Source organism: Protopterus annectens, chromosome 6.part0 (assembly GCF_019279795.1).
Source record: "Protopterus annectens isolate FY-2018-M chromosome 6.part0, PAN1.0, whole genome shotgun sequence".
NCBI classification, from domain to species: Eukaryota; Metazoa; Chordata; order Ceratodontiformes; family Protopteridae; genus Protopterus; species Protopterus annectens.
Window position 1 is genome coordinate 1,719,568,261 of NC_056737.1, and position 13,333 is coordinate 1,719,581,593.

At 37.6% G+C, this 13,333-nt stretch overlaps 1 protein-coding gene across 5 annotated transcripts in view; it reads right to left on the minus strand.

Moving 5' to 3' along the window:
* Positions 1-290: 290 nt before the first annotated feature.
* LOC122804909 (integrin beta-2-like) overlaps positions 291-13,333 on the minus strand; it is a 1,526,426-nt gene continuing 1,513,383 nt past the window's right edge. For all 5 annotated transcript variants that reach the window (XM_044075116.1, XM_044075114.1, XM_044075112.1 and 2 more), the window contains one exon: positions 291-4,111. In XM_044075116.1, the coding sequence (XP_043931051.1) occupies positions 4,049-4,111 (63 nt within the window). In that variant the 3' untranslated portion in view covers positions 291-4,048. The remainder of the gene's footprint in view (positions 4,112-13,333) is intronic.

Genomic DNA, 13,333 nt, shown 5'->3' on the forward strand with positions numbered 1-13,333 from the left:
TTGGTAAATGCTTGTTTATTTCAGATGTCAGTTTAAATGTCTGTATATATGTTAAGTTTGCATTTTGAAAAATGAAGATAAAATCCTTCTTTTTGTTTTTGTAGTCATTACATTATATTAGTACCACAGCATACCTACACTACCTTTGCTCCCATTACTGTATGGCAAATTGCAAGTTGATTTATTAAAGAATGTTTATAATACATTTATTTAGAATGTCAAATATAAAACAAATGAAAATATATGCAATGAAATACTGGTAGAGCAAACCAAGGCACAATAAAAGTGCAAAAGGCATAAAAAACATTTATTTGTGAGCACTTTCATGGCTTACCATGCCGCTTCATCAGACAATTTTGAAAACACATTGAAAATATATGTTTACTTAATATTTCTAATAAAAGAATACAAAATGGTAAATGTAAAACAGATGACAAATGTGCATTTATTCTCCTAGAATAATGTTAAAACTGAAAACATTCTCTTTATTAATAAAAGTTTTGTTTGGTACCTTTTCCATTTCATGTGTGCTACGCAGATGCAGCAGGAAAAAACACAAAAAGCAATAAAAACTGAAAATTGTCAACAAAAAAGTCAAAATGCAATCATTCCTTTGCAATTAGCACATTATGAGAATAGTTTGTAGATGTTTTCAAAAAATGTTGGATAGATAATAGTATAAAATGTCAAATTCAAAAAACAATGTATACAGTGTTTCCATGGAGAAAAACTAAATGCCAGCAATGAAGGTTCTATGGTACACTCACAAAAATGACCAGCATGATAATGTTTTAAAAAGACAGAACCAGAGAACACAACAGACAAGTGTTACTTGAGATTCCTAGATGAGGTTTTACCATCTGCCTGAGATTCATGACATTAACAATATTTCATTTAGGCTTGCCACACAGCACAGATTTCAAGTTCATTGGCTCAGCTATAATTTTTCCATGCTCTAACAAAGAGGTGCTGCAGAAAGAAAAAACATTGTAAGTCTGTCCAAGTTGCATCTTATACTCCTTTCCAGCTACAGTTTTCATCAGCAGTTTAGTGACTGACAGACCTAGTGAACTAACAAAGAGCATCATCTTTGAACAATTAAAGGAAGAGCCAAAGAGAGCACTGTAGACTAAAACTGTCCTTTTAAAGTAGCCAAAAGTGTCATCCTACTATTTATTGGATTGCTAGTTAATTTTCCATGCCAACCCCATGAAAAGTACCAGTTTGCAGTAGCTAGTACTGACATGATTTTTCTCACTTACTGGGGAGAATACCATTCTGGAAAGGATAAAGTATAACACTTGCTCGTTTAAGAGGCTATGTCAACAAAATATTTTTTGAGAATACTACAGATAGAGCTAGAGATGTATATAACAGGAGAAGCCATCCATTGACTGATGCATTCCTCACTCATCTTATTCTGATTACTGCAGAGTGAGACTTGTATGATGCATTTATCTTACAAAGAAATTGTGCAGAATAGCAGTGCCTGGCAGTCAGGAATTATAATTATAAAATTCTAATTCTAATTATAGTTATACATATACCATACTTTACATGGTGTTTTCCAGCCACCTGTTGTAGTCGATCTACACACTTAAACAAATTACCAACAGATCAACAACCCAAACTATTAAATTATCAGTACATCACAAAAGAGCCTACTCTGAATTCCATACAGATCAGAAATTTAAAGTTTTACACATTGTTTTTTCTTGCTAGAAAACTATCTATCCATAACCACACTACTAACACCCCCACCCCCTACTTAAATATACCAACTCCAAGCTCACCCCATAGTGGAGGAAATGGCAAAGTCCCAAAGACAGCCCACTGAGTTTTTTCCCTGGGAAAAAAATCAGTGGTCCGTGTCTTCGCTCTTTAGGGGTTTTGCCCTTGTCGGATCGATGAAAGAACATTCGCTCTTTTCATCGTTTGACAAGGTGATATAGACCCATATAACTGTGGGGAAAGGATACCAATCAGTCCTTTATACAATGAGTTGCCCCCTCCCAAAAGAAACTTGACTTAAGAAACATGCAACACTAAAATCAAATACCAAATTTCAGAGCACATTTTAAAGCTGTCCTGTCAAAAGACAATACACTGAAATATTCTTCTTATCAAGATGGCATGTCACACTGAAATAACATTACAAGGGTCTGTGGCTGCTGCATTAACCCCGCATTCATTTTTGTCATTTGGTGATCACATGCAGAATTATATCTGCTGTTGATAGCTATGGATACAGAAAGAGTTTGTCTCATTCATGCACCTTGACAGAGTAAAAACAGAGTCTTCTATGGCATACAATACAGTTCTTAGATTTCTTGTGATATTAACAAATACATGACGAGGGGGAAGCCAAGTGATTTTGCAAGCAGTGATGTATTAGTGTGAAGAATAGAATTAAAAGAATGAAACAAATTCCTAAAATGTCTTGGTACACATTATCAGACATCTCTTCCCATCATTTGTTATGATTATAATAATCAGTTTCGTCTGTATTCCTTTTTCACCTTCTTCCAACATATTTCTATCCTGATCCCAAAATGCGCATCTGAGAGAATATATTTAGCAGGGTTGCACCCTTTCTTCAGTCAGTAGAATAAACAAGTTGCATTCTTTAGAAGTAATGCCAGTTTTGTCTTCATAGTGGTCTGAGACAAAGCCCTGAGATAACACTCTGCCATCATCTACACTGAGCTGGAACCCCCTGTTGCTTGTGGCACATATCTCCTGGACTATGATTCTGGTAGTTTACTTTAGAATTGTCGACTTCAGAGTGCTGACAGCAGTATGGCTCAACTTTTTCACTCCATTTATTCTTAAGCTGCAACTGTGAGCTACTGCTGTTTGATTTCCTTGCACAGCATATTTAAAAGCTAGAATTGAACCTCATGGTTTTGTCCTTCTAAACTAAATAATCATTCACTGAAGCTTCCCCTAGAGTCAATGAATGGCAGGGAACAATCTGCTTTAAATGATACCACATAATACCTTGATAATTACCATCATATATATTTTTTTCATATTATTAAGAAGTAGCTTTTAATGAACAGATATGCTGTGGGACATGCTAACATTTTCTTACTAGACAATTTCTTGCTTTTAAATTTATATTTTTGTATTTACAACTTAAACACATAAAAACTATTTTTATCTACTGAAATTGTTTCCAGACATTAACTCATATGTGTATATTTGTTGATGTTTTCATAACCCTAACTCTCCATTTGGTTAACTTCAGCTCTACATTACGTGGACTTTCCTAAAGTACTGCAGTACCTCTACAGTCTCCACTACTCCTCTGTTGAATGAAACAAACTTTTAACAGTTCTTACATGTATTAGGTGTCATGTTAAACTGAATTGGACAAAAACTATGATTTTGCCCTAATTGCTTCTTGTAGATGTACATATTATTTGAATGTATTCATTATGAATGAATAGCTATTCAAACACTTCTAAGTTAGAAGTATTTGCTGACATGCTTAAGTATTAATTCTGTTTAAAAGCTTGGTCTAGTACTATGTCAAGCATTGTAATTATTCTGTGCTAACACTGCATGGTGCACCTAAGGAATGAGTATGGCAGTAAAAAAAACTATTAGACATATACTTCCTCCAAATGACATACTCAGTTGAGTGTATCCTTTATGAGGTGTCGGTATTTAGTAACATTTCATTATTTACTTAGTGCTTGACTGAAAATGAGCCTTTGGACAGCAGTTCATTTATTCATTTAAAAAATAAATAAGTACAGGAAATCAGCATTGAATATAAGCTCTGTTGAAGATTGTTGGTCCAGGGTTTTGCAAGAGGTGTTAGGCAAGATGAAGCAAAGTAATGTGGTTCTCTCTTTAAAGTGTACATCACAATCCAGGCTGGCAGATGTCTGTGAGGAAGAAGTGAGGCCACGTAACCTTTATACAGGAGTCAGTATGACTCTTCATAATGCAGATATCATCATCTTTGCTGTCTTTCTTCAAGCTAGGCCACAAGGTTCATAGATGTCAGGGTCTGTCATTTTCTAGAGTTGCATGATGTTTATTCAGAGCTGAAGTGTGGGTTAACAACAACAGTGGTTGCACTCTTGAACAGTGGGTTAGCCTGGGGAAAGAGATAACATAGTAAGTTAGTATTCTTAAAGCTGTTTCCTCTCTGCATAGTAAGAATAGAAAGACATAGAGATAACACGGTAAGTTAATATTCTTAAAGCTGCTGCTTCTCTCTGCATAGTAATAATATAAACATAGATACTTATAGATAACATGGTAAGGTAATATTCTCAAAGCTGCTTCCTGTCTTTGCATAGTAAGAATAGATGCTTTTGTGTGTCAAATCACATGGCTTACAGATCACACACAATATACTATGTTAAGAAGTTTGTTCCTCTTCTTTTATCATTAGTATAAAGCCACTAAAACACTGAAAGCAGTTTATAAAAACATTTATTGTCCAGACAGATTGATAGCACACCTGAAGTATACTATTAATAAGCTCAGAAGAATACTAACTACATGGCAGATTAATACAAGCTTTCTATCCACATGAATCAAACAGGAGACAGGTTCTGGAAAATTCCTTCCAATCATAATTCACAATTTAGATTGGAAGAAGAAACATACAATTATTAATTATAGCTAGCAGAATATTGCTAGCTTTGCATATTTTCACATACTCTGCACTTTCAGCCCAAAAGTTACAAAAATGCTATACAAGACCTGTAGCAAAACAAGGCCAAACTACACAGGCATATTTGAATTTCTAACTGCTTCACACAAGCACTCAATGTTCCTTTGTTTCATAAAAAGCAGTATTATGAGGCTTACATAGCTTGCAACATTATACAGTTTGCTATAAATGCTTCTGGCTGAAATGCAGAAATCCATTTGAAAATCCACCCCGACACTTATGTTTTTTTAAATTTTAATATGGTTAACAAATGATGGTAATATCCACTGCTATAACTGCTTTGAGATTCTTTCAAAGTATTCAGGAGTATGATAAGATCTGTGATCATACTCAGGTCATTATGTGTTTAATTTGAGCAATTGATTCAAGAAATTCCCCTGAGGAACGAAGCTCAAGATGTGAATTTTGTGCATGCATTTTGAGAACACACAACTGGTTATGATCAGAGACAAAGTCATATTTTTTTTATAATTTTTTTGTAAATCACTGGAATTTTTAGTTACCTTGATGTATTGACAACTAAAACAAGTGTGGTGGTACAAACTAACAGCTTTTACAGCTGGTTGTCAACTTAACATTCAGTTTAGTTTTGGCTGCATTTATGTGGCAGTGCAGCTTTTAAAATTGTAGGCTAATCAGTTCAGTTCATAGGTAGGTACTAGGCTATTGGCCCTAGGGCCTATATAAGCCTTGCCAAAAATGTACCCTGGCTTTCGCCACCCAAGAAAATTATTTTCCTGTGCCCCTGTCGAGCAGAGCCACAGAAGTGATCCCTGGGTGAATTTCCTATTTCCCATCCAATCATCAAGATTTTTCTTGAAGAGTGCTAATGAGGAGCTCTGTTTGACATAGATAGGTAGTCTGTTCCAGATTATGGGAAGTCTCCGGGACAGGAATCTATCCCTCCAGCATGTTCTGTTTATTGTGGTGACAAGGTTTAGGTCCCTAGAGCGTGTAGCTCGGAGGGATTGGGATTTCTTTAAGTGGAGCATGTCCAACAGCTCTGGGTTTGACATAGCTTTGTCTGTTAGGCAGAGATAGCCTCTGAGTAGGCGATATGCGATGGAGTAAAGCTGGAGTTTTTTTAAACTGTCTGCGTAGGGCATCTGCTTGAGGCCAATAATCCTCTTTGTGAGGTATTTCTGTGGCCTTTCCAGTTGTTGTAGATGTCTTGTGAGGTACATACCAAAAGGGTCGTTGTACTCTATAATGGGTCTAATGAGTGATGAGAACAATGACCTCTTTTTTTCTGGAGGAGAAACCTTTTGTGATGAGGTGAGCCATGTAGAAGGATTTCCTGACCACTTGGCGATGTGATTATCAAAGGAGAGGCCACTGTCCACCTGTGTCCCAAGGTCTCATCACATTTTTGGCATTAAGTAGACTACCAGCTATGTGGTAGTTCATGGGTACAGAGTTTTTACCAAAGAGGATGACAATACACTTTTTGGCATTGAGCTTCAGGCCATGGCTTTGACACCAGGCATCTGTCTCAGTGAGACCCTTTTGTAGTATGTCCACATCGTTAGGAGTTTTGATTATGGCTCCTAGTTTACAGTCATCTGCAAACTTTGTTAGCCAAAGACCTTCTGTGTTAGCCTGTACTTCAGAGAAGTACATACCAAACAGGAGAGGACCCAGGACTGAACCCTGTGGTACTCCACTTGTCACTGGTCTGAAGTCAGATTTGGAGTCTGCTACTATCACAGTGTGAGTTCTGTCTGTGAGCCAGTTGGCAACCCATCTTGTGACATAGGGATTTATACCTAGTTTAATGAGCTTATCTATAATTCCAGAGTGTGTGATGGTGTTGAAAGCCTTGGCGAGATCTAGATAAGCTGTGTGAACCACTTTACCCTTATCTATGGCTTTGGTGACTGCTTCAAAGAAGTCAATCAGGTTTAGAAGACATGATCTGCCTTTTACAAATCCGAAGTGGTTAGGATCCAGAGTTTGGAGATTAGCAATGTCTTTGTTTATGAGTTCCATGATGATACGTTTCATGGCCTTGCAGACCAGGCTCATCAGGCTAATGGGGCAGTAGTTCCCTGGGTCTGTCGTGGTTCCCTCTTTGTGGAGTGGGATAACCATCACGGTGCGCCATTCAGTGGACACACATCCTGAGGTGAGGCTATGATTGAATATGGTACTTAGGTAGGGTGCCAGTTCATTCTGTAGTTCATGTAGAACACAGCCTGGGATATTGTCAGGTCCCATGGATGATGTGCTCTTGGCTTTGGAGAGTGTGTTTTTTACCTGTGCAGCCGTGATTACAGGATCTTTGCATTCTTCCGGTATAGAGATGGGCCCTCTAGGGAGTGAGAGGGGGTAAAGTTAGCCCTGAACCTATCTGCCAGGATGTTGGCAATACCAGTTGGTTCTGTATATTTAGTGCCATTGTGCTGTAACTCAGAGCAGATCTGAGTGTTGCCATTGATATTCTTGACATAACTATAGAATGCTTTGTGGTTGTCTTTATAGTCAGCGGCAATTTTGTTTTCGTAACTAGCTTTGGAGGATTTTATGAGGGATCTCAGCTTCTTACTGAGGTTAACCAGGGAGTTCCTCCAGTCATGGGATTTTACTCTTTTTTGCAACAGTTTCTTTCTTCTGTTGTAGAGTTTGTTTATGGCAGAGGACCACCAGATTGGCTTCCTTTTTTTGGAGGATAGCATCTTGGTTCTATTAGGGATAGCATGATCCATGCACTCGTGTAAGTGCTTATAAAGTGCATTTGTGTAGGACTCAGCAGTTGTACCTCTGTTGTCCATCTGCATGGGTGTCATGAAGTTCGCCACTTCTGTCTTAAGAAGTGTAAAGTTGGCTTTGGAGAAGTTTTTTATGGTGGTTTACTTAATTGTGGGTGGGGGCGAGATGTGGATGTCTAGGGTGATTAGCTTTTGGTCGGATCTGACCAACAAGGAGTTGACCTCTGGTGTGGAACACTGGTTGCCCGTGTTGGTAATGACCAGGTCTAGGATATTGCTGCCCCTGGTGGGGATATGAATAAGTTGATCCAAGGCATTGGAATTTACGAATTCCAGAAAACGTTGAGAAAAAGAGTTGGTACATGAGTAGTTTTCCCAGTTAATGGTGGGGTAGTTGAAATCGCCCATTATTAGGGTGTTAGGTTGTACCCTAATACTTTCCAGTGTATCAAGAAATCAGTGGGAATCCTGGGGCATGGTGGGGGGTCTTTAGCAAGCTACAGTTTCGATTGCTGTCTTGCCCAGAGTTAGTTGCACTTGGATAATCTCGGATGCATTATGCTGTGCAACTAGCCTGGAGATGTGTATATCCTTAATGAATATGGACACGCCTCCCCCTTTAGTGCTTCATTCCGGGTTAGGTGGCTGAAAGGTGTGGTATGAATTATAGCCTGGTAATGCATGGGTGCTCTCTGGAGCTTTGAACCAGGTCTCTGTCACTGCACAGATGTCGATGTTCTCCATTTTAAGAAGTGCCTTGAGTGAGTGCATTTTGAGGTTTAGATTTCTAGCATTGAGTAGCATTACCCTCAGATTTTGCTTGCTTGTACCTGTTACAGTGGTGAATTTGTCATTTGAACCTTGCCTAAAAAAAGCACTATAGGTGTGGCAAGAGCCTTAGCCAGTATCCGGAATCCCAAGGGTGACAGGTGCAGGCCATCTCTGGCAAAGCATCGTGGTCTGTCAGTCATGTTGTCCCAGGCAGACAAATACTGGATCCCCTTAGAATGACACCAGAAGCTTCTGTGGTGACTGGCATCTGTATTGCAGCATGAGGTTTACTTAGTTATAATAACCCACATCTCTCAACCTTTCATCTTCATTATGTGGAACACTGCATCTAATAATATGGAATAAATGAGCAAAATGTGGAATGCTTACTAACAACATTAAATAAAAAGCTTACAGCATGGTCACTTTCTACCAACACAAAATTCTTTTGATTAATTAATATGATTCATTATCATTTACCACTGATATTTGATGAAAAAAAAAAGAATTGTTAACACTGAACATGTGGCAGACCCTTTCCATGTGGGTCAGTATGGAACATAGAATTTTTAAGATTTAAAATGAGGAACATTCCTCATAATAAGGTAGAGTTCAGAAGTATGATGGTGAGGTCCATACTTAAGGGCATCTGTATGTCAAGCTTGGTGTAGTAAGGTTGTGACAAGTGAACCACCCTAAAACAAGGTTAGTTTTCCTTTATTTCAGAGTATAATCAGGGTGCTCTATGTATTACAAAAAAAATCATCATCTGCTCTAAGTAACGCAATAGGCTCTAATTCACAAAGCAGAAACATAAGCAGATACTGACACTGGTTAAAAATGCAGTGTAAAAGGTCAGGTTCCAATTCCTTCAAGTCCAAACATTAATTATATCTGTCTTTTACCCAAATACTTTATACCACTGCATTTGCACCAGTTTATGGATGGAGAGTATAGATTTACTTTATTTCCTCCTTGCAGATAGTCATTGTGAGTAATTAATTCACCTGTTGTATGAACAGTGTGGTCTTTAGTTAATTCACATCTTGTGTGAATACTGTGGTCTTTACTTAATTCACATCTTGCGTGAATACTGTGGTCTTCTCTGACATTATGGGAAGCCTGTCATAAGATAAAGTACAGGCCAAATATCAGGTGCATCCAGTGACATAGAAATGATTTTTCCATAACACCTACAGATTCTCCTAGAATGGTCGTGCAGTGGTTACAAAATCATGATAACTTTGTTTCTCATCAATATTAAAATATGTAAACAAGTACATGTATGTAGACGACAGCTAGCTCATCAGGACATTACAAACTGAGATTTCAGTCTGTGACTCTGGACTGGGGAAGTAAACCAGACTCAGACCACTAGAATGCCCACAAAGGCAAGGAAGGGTTTAATATTTATTGTGACTCTTGTTTCCTAGGGGTGGACTGGAAATGGGATTCTGTGATGGAATCCTTAGTAGATGGTAGGAGATCAGTGGGACACAAACACGAGTATGTATGTGTGACTGAATATTTATATACATGCATTATCAGGAGTGCATGCAAACATAGGCATTATTGCATGTCTTTCCCTTCATAAACCAGAGAAAATGGTTAGGCTCTTCTAGGTGGCCAGAGTAAAGTTACAATATTGACCAGACCTATCCTCCCCCCCACCCTGCCCTAGCACACAGGGTCCATGCTTGATATATCATGAGCCATACCAAACATGTGTTCTTTCAAAGAAGACTGAATAATTACAATCTTGTCAGGAAGGTCTGATTACCCTAAATGTAAACTAGACATCCATCTAAACAGACAACATTTGAATGACGGAGCAATATTGAGTCCATTAGGACCAAATGATGGCCAAGACACCCAGGCAAAAAAGGACATCTTATGGGGAAGCATATTAAATGGGAGAAAACAAAAGGGGTACAAAGTGAAATGTATTTTGGCAAGGCTTTGTTAATTATGCTTAGTTTTGCTTTTAATCACAACAAAGCAATATTCCAGCATTCAGTTTGCTACTACACTTGTCAAAAAATTTACTGGATTTAAAACTGTAGATCCTAGGTGCAAACCAGCTGAATTGTTTTGTCTGTACTTAATATTTGTATTTAAGTGCACTGCAGAAAAAGAACTTCTTTTTATATTTATGTTTGCTGAAGGAATTAAAATTGCACCAACATCCTGACAGAAGCTTCACAATCATGCTGTACTGTTCAGAATCCTGATGCATGCAAAATAAATATATTTTTAGCAAGTCGTCCATCACTGACATCAGTCACTATAAGTCTGCAGAGTAGTCACACTTGTTCTGACATATACCATTCAACCTCTCATAACAAGAAATTTGGACAAAGTGTGAAATAATGGGGAGAAAAGGCCCCAAAATAGGGGCAAATTTTAAATATTGCTCTTATAAATTTAGAAGATAGATAGATTAACATGTTCTTTGTTAGCATGCATTTTCAGAAGGATATAAAGTGCCATTATTTATTGACTTCAATCCTCAGTGATTTGTCAAAAACCCACAAATTTTATGAGGAACAGACAAAAAATATGAGGCAAAAATCTAGACATTCTTTGAAAATCTGGACAGTTGAGAGGCATTGCCATGATATCATGTTGTGGAATCATTAGCTTACTCTTCCTAAAGCTCTGCCACCAGCATGCACAGCTAAGATCATGATCATTATTGTACCTGGTGAAATTTCTGTATTTTTGCATTTACATGAGTAATCAAAATTCTGTGTGCTCCTGTGCTCATCAGATTACAAGCCAATGTATGTTGGTATTGTCTCTACTGTCTTGGAGAGAACTTCTATATTGATAACTGATAATTGTGTCTGTGATCCAATGTCTCCAGTCAAACACAGAGTAGGATGATGTTTTTTGGCCTATCCTGTGAACAATAAGGCCGCTGCCATTGAGGGCTCATCAAGATGATTGACAAGATGGGACCCCGTAATAGGTTCATAGATTCTTGGTAGATTACAAGACTAATGGCTCAAACACTCCAACTGTTGCAGGTGCATGGTGAGATACATGCCAAAGGGTGCATTGTACTCAATTACTGGTCTGATGAGGGCTGAGTACAGTGGTACTATGACATCCTTAGGTCTGGATGCCATACCCTTACTTATAAGCTGAGCCACATAGAAGGATTTCCTCACCACCGTAGGCACATAGTGGTCAAAATTCAGATTACTTTCTATATGAGTACCCATATGTCTCACCTCTGGATCCACTGCATGCTACCAATGTTGTAACTTGCAGGGGTATTTAGTTCATTATTTCTTCCCTTGTAGGGAGCTCAAGACAGCATGATCTTAGCCAAATGGGTGAGCAAAGAATGTGCTCTCAGTTTAGAAGAAAATAATCTAAGGGAAGAGTAGCATGATTTATTAGAAATAGATAGGCATAAGATCAGTATATTACAGAAAGTAACTAAGACCCAAAATGTAAGAATTCTGATAAAAAACAAGAACACAGTAGTCAAGACTATTAAGAGAAATTCATGTAATATAGCAGAAGTAAATGGGATATATTATTGTGCAGCTAAAATATTAACAGATAAAGCCTTACCAAAAAAAAAACATAGAGCAATAAGGGAAAGGAATGGAAAAAATGAAATACCACCAGGGAAGCATCGAACAGAGAAAACTATGAAACAGTTAAGACAAGAAGTGTCACTGTTAGAAGAATATAGAACAGGGAACAGATACTTAGATAGATGTGGTAAAAGCAACACACAGTAACAAAACAGACAGATCAATCATATACTATTGAAATTAATAAACTAAAGATATCAGCACAAGCAGAAAAACTTAGAAGATATGCATATAAATATAAGGAAAACAGCACAAAATAATTAATTGATGACCAAGAAAGCTTTATAGATGTCTGGGAAACAAAGCAAAAGGAACAGAAATACCACAAAAAAAAAAAAAAAAAAAGAACTAGACACTTTTTGGATTAAAAAAAAAAAAGAACTAGACACTTTTTGGAAAATATTTGAGTATCCTGTGGAACATAAAGATACTGAATGGATATAAAAATTAAAAGTAATGGTGAGGAGTTCTAATATACAGGATATGAAATGCTATGAATCAATGGACAGTAAGATTGAAACAAAGTTAAGAAACGCTCCTAAATGTAAAACCCCAGGTCCAGATGCAGCACCAAATGTCTGGCTAAAAGTATTAACGTCTTTACGTAAAAATTTAGCCCTGAGTAAGAATTACTTATTTGCACATCCTGAACAGACACCATCTTGGTAAACAACACAAAAAAAGGATACTCTTCCTTGAGAGTAAACCTGTAAGCCATCCTAAAAACTATAGACCAATAACTTGGCTTGCAGCAATGTACAACCAATATACTGATATGGGTGCAAACAGAGTTTATAGTCATTTGGGAAAAAATTGTAATCATGGCAAAAGAACAAAAGGGAAACAAAAGAAAGTCATATGGAACAAAGGATCATTTGTTGCTGATTAAAACCAAAACAGCAAATTGTAAAATGTGGAAGAATCATGGATAGAATACCAAAAAAAGCATTTGTCAGCATCCCACATTTCATGGATAAAGGAGTGCTTACAGATGTATGAGATACATCCTGCATTGATCAATTACATTACAGTGACCATGAAACAGAGGCAAACCACTTTGCAGTTAAGCCATGACAAAGGGGAAATTATTATCCCAGGAATAAAAATTCAAAGGAGGATATTCCAGGTGTTTCTTTGTCACTGCTGTTTTGTCTTGCCCTTAACCCAGTAAGAAGTTTACTTATATTGGGTCATGGTTACAATATGGCTCCCAGAAAACAAACTTGCTCAAAGACCCCTCATCTATTTTTGTGGCTGGCTTAAAACTGTATGACTGTTTGACCACCATTCTGTTTCAGTTGTACAGAATGCTTTCTATATGGCCAACCTCATAAGTAAGGGTATGTCATCCAGGGACAAGGAGGTCATAATATTCCTGTATTCTTCCCTCATAAGGCCAGTTATTGAGTACAATGCCCCCTTTGGCATGTACCTTGCAAAGCATATGCTGCAGCTGGAGAGACCACAGAGGTTTCTCACAGGAGAATCCAGTGTCTCAAACATCAACCCTAAACAGATAAGCTAAAAGCCCTGTCACTTTACTCAGT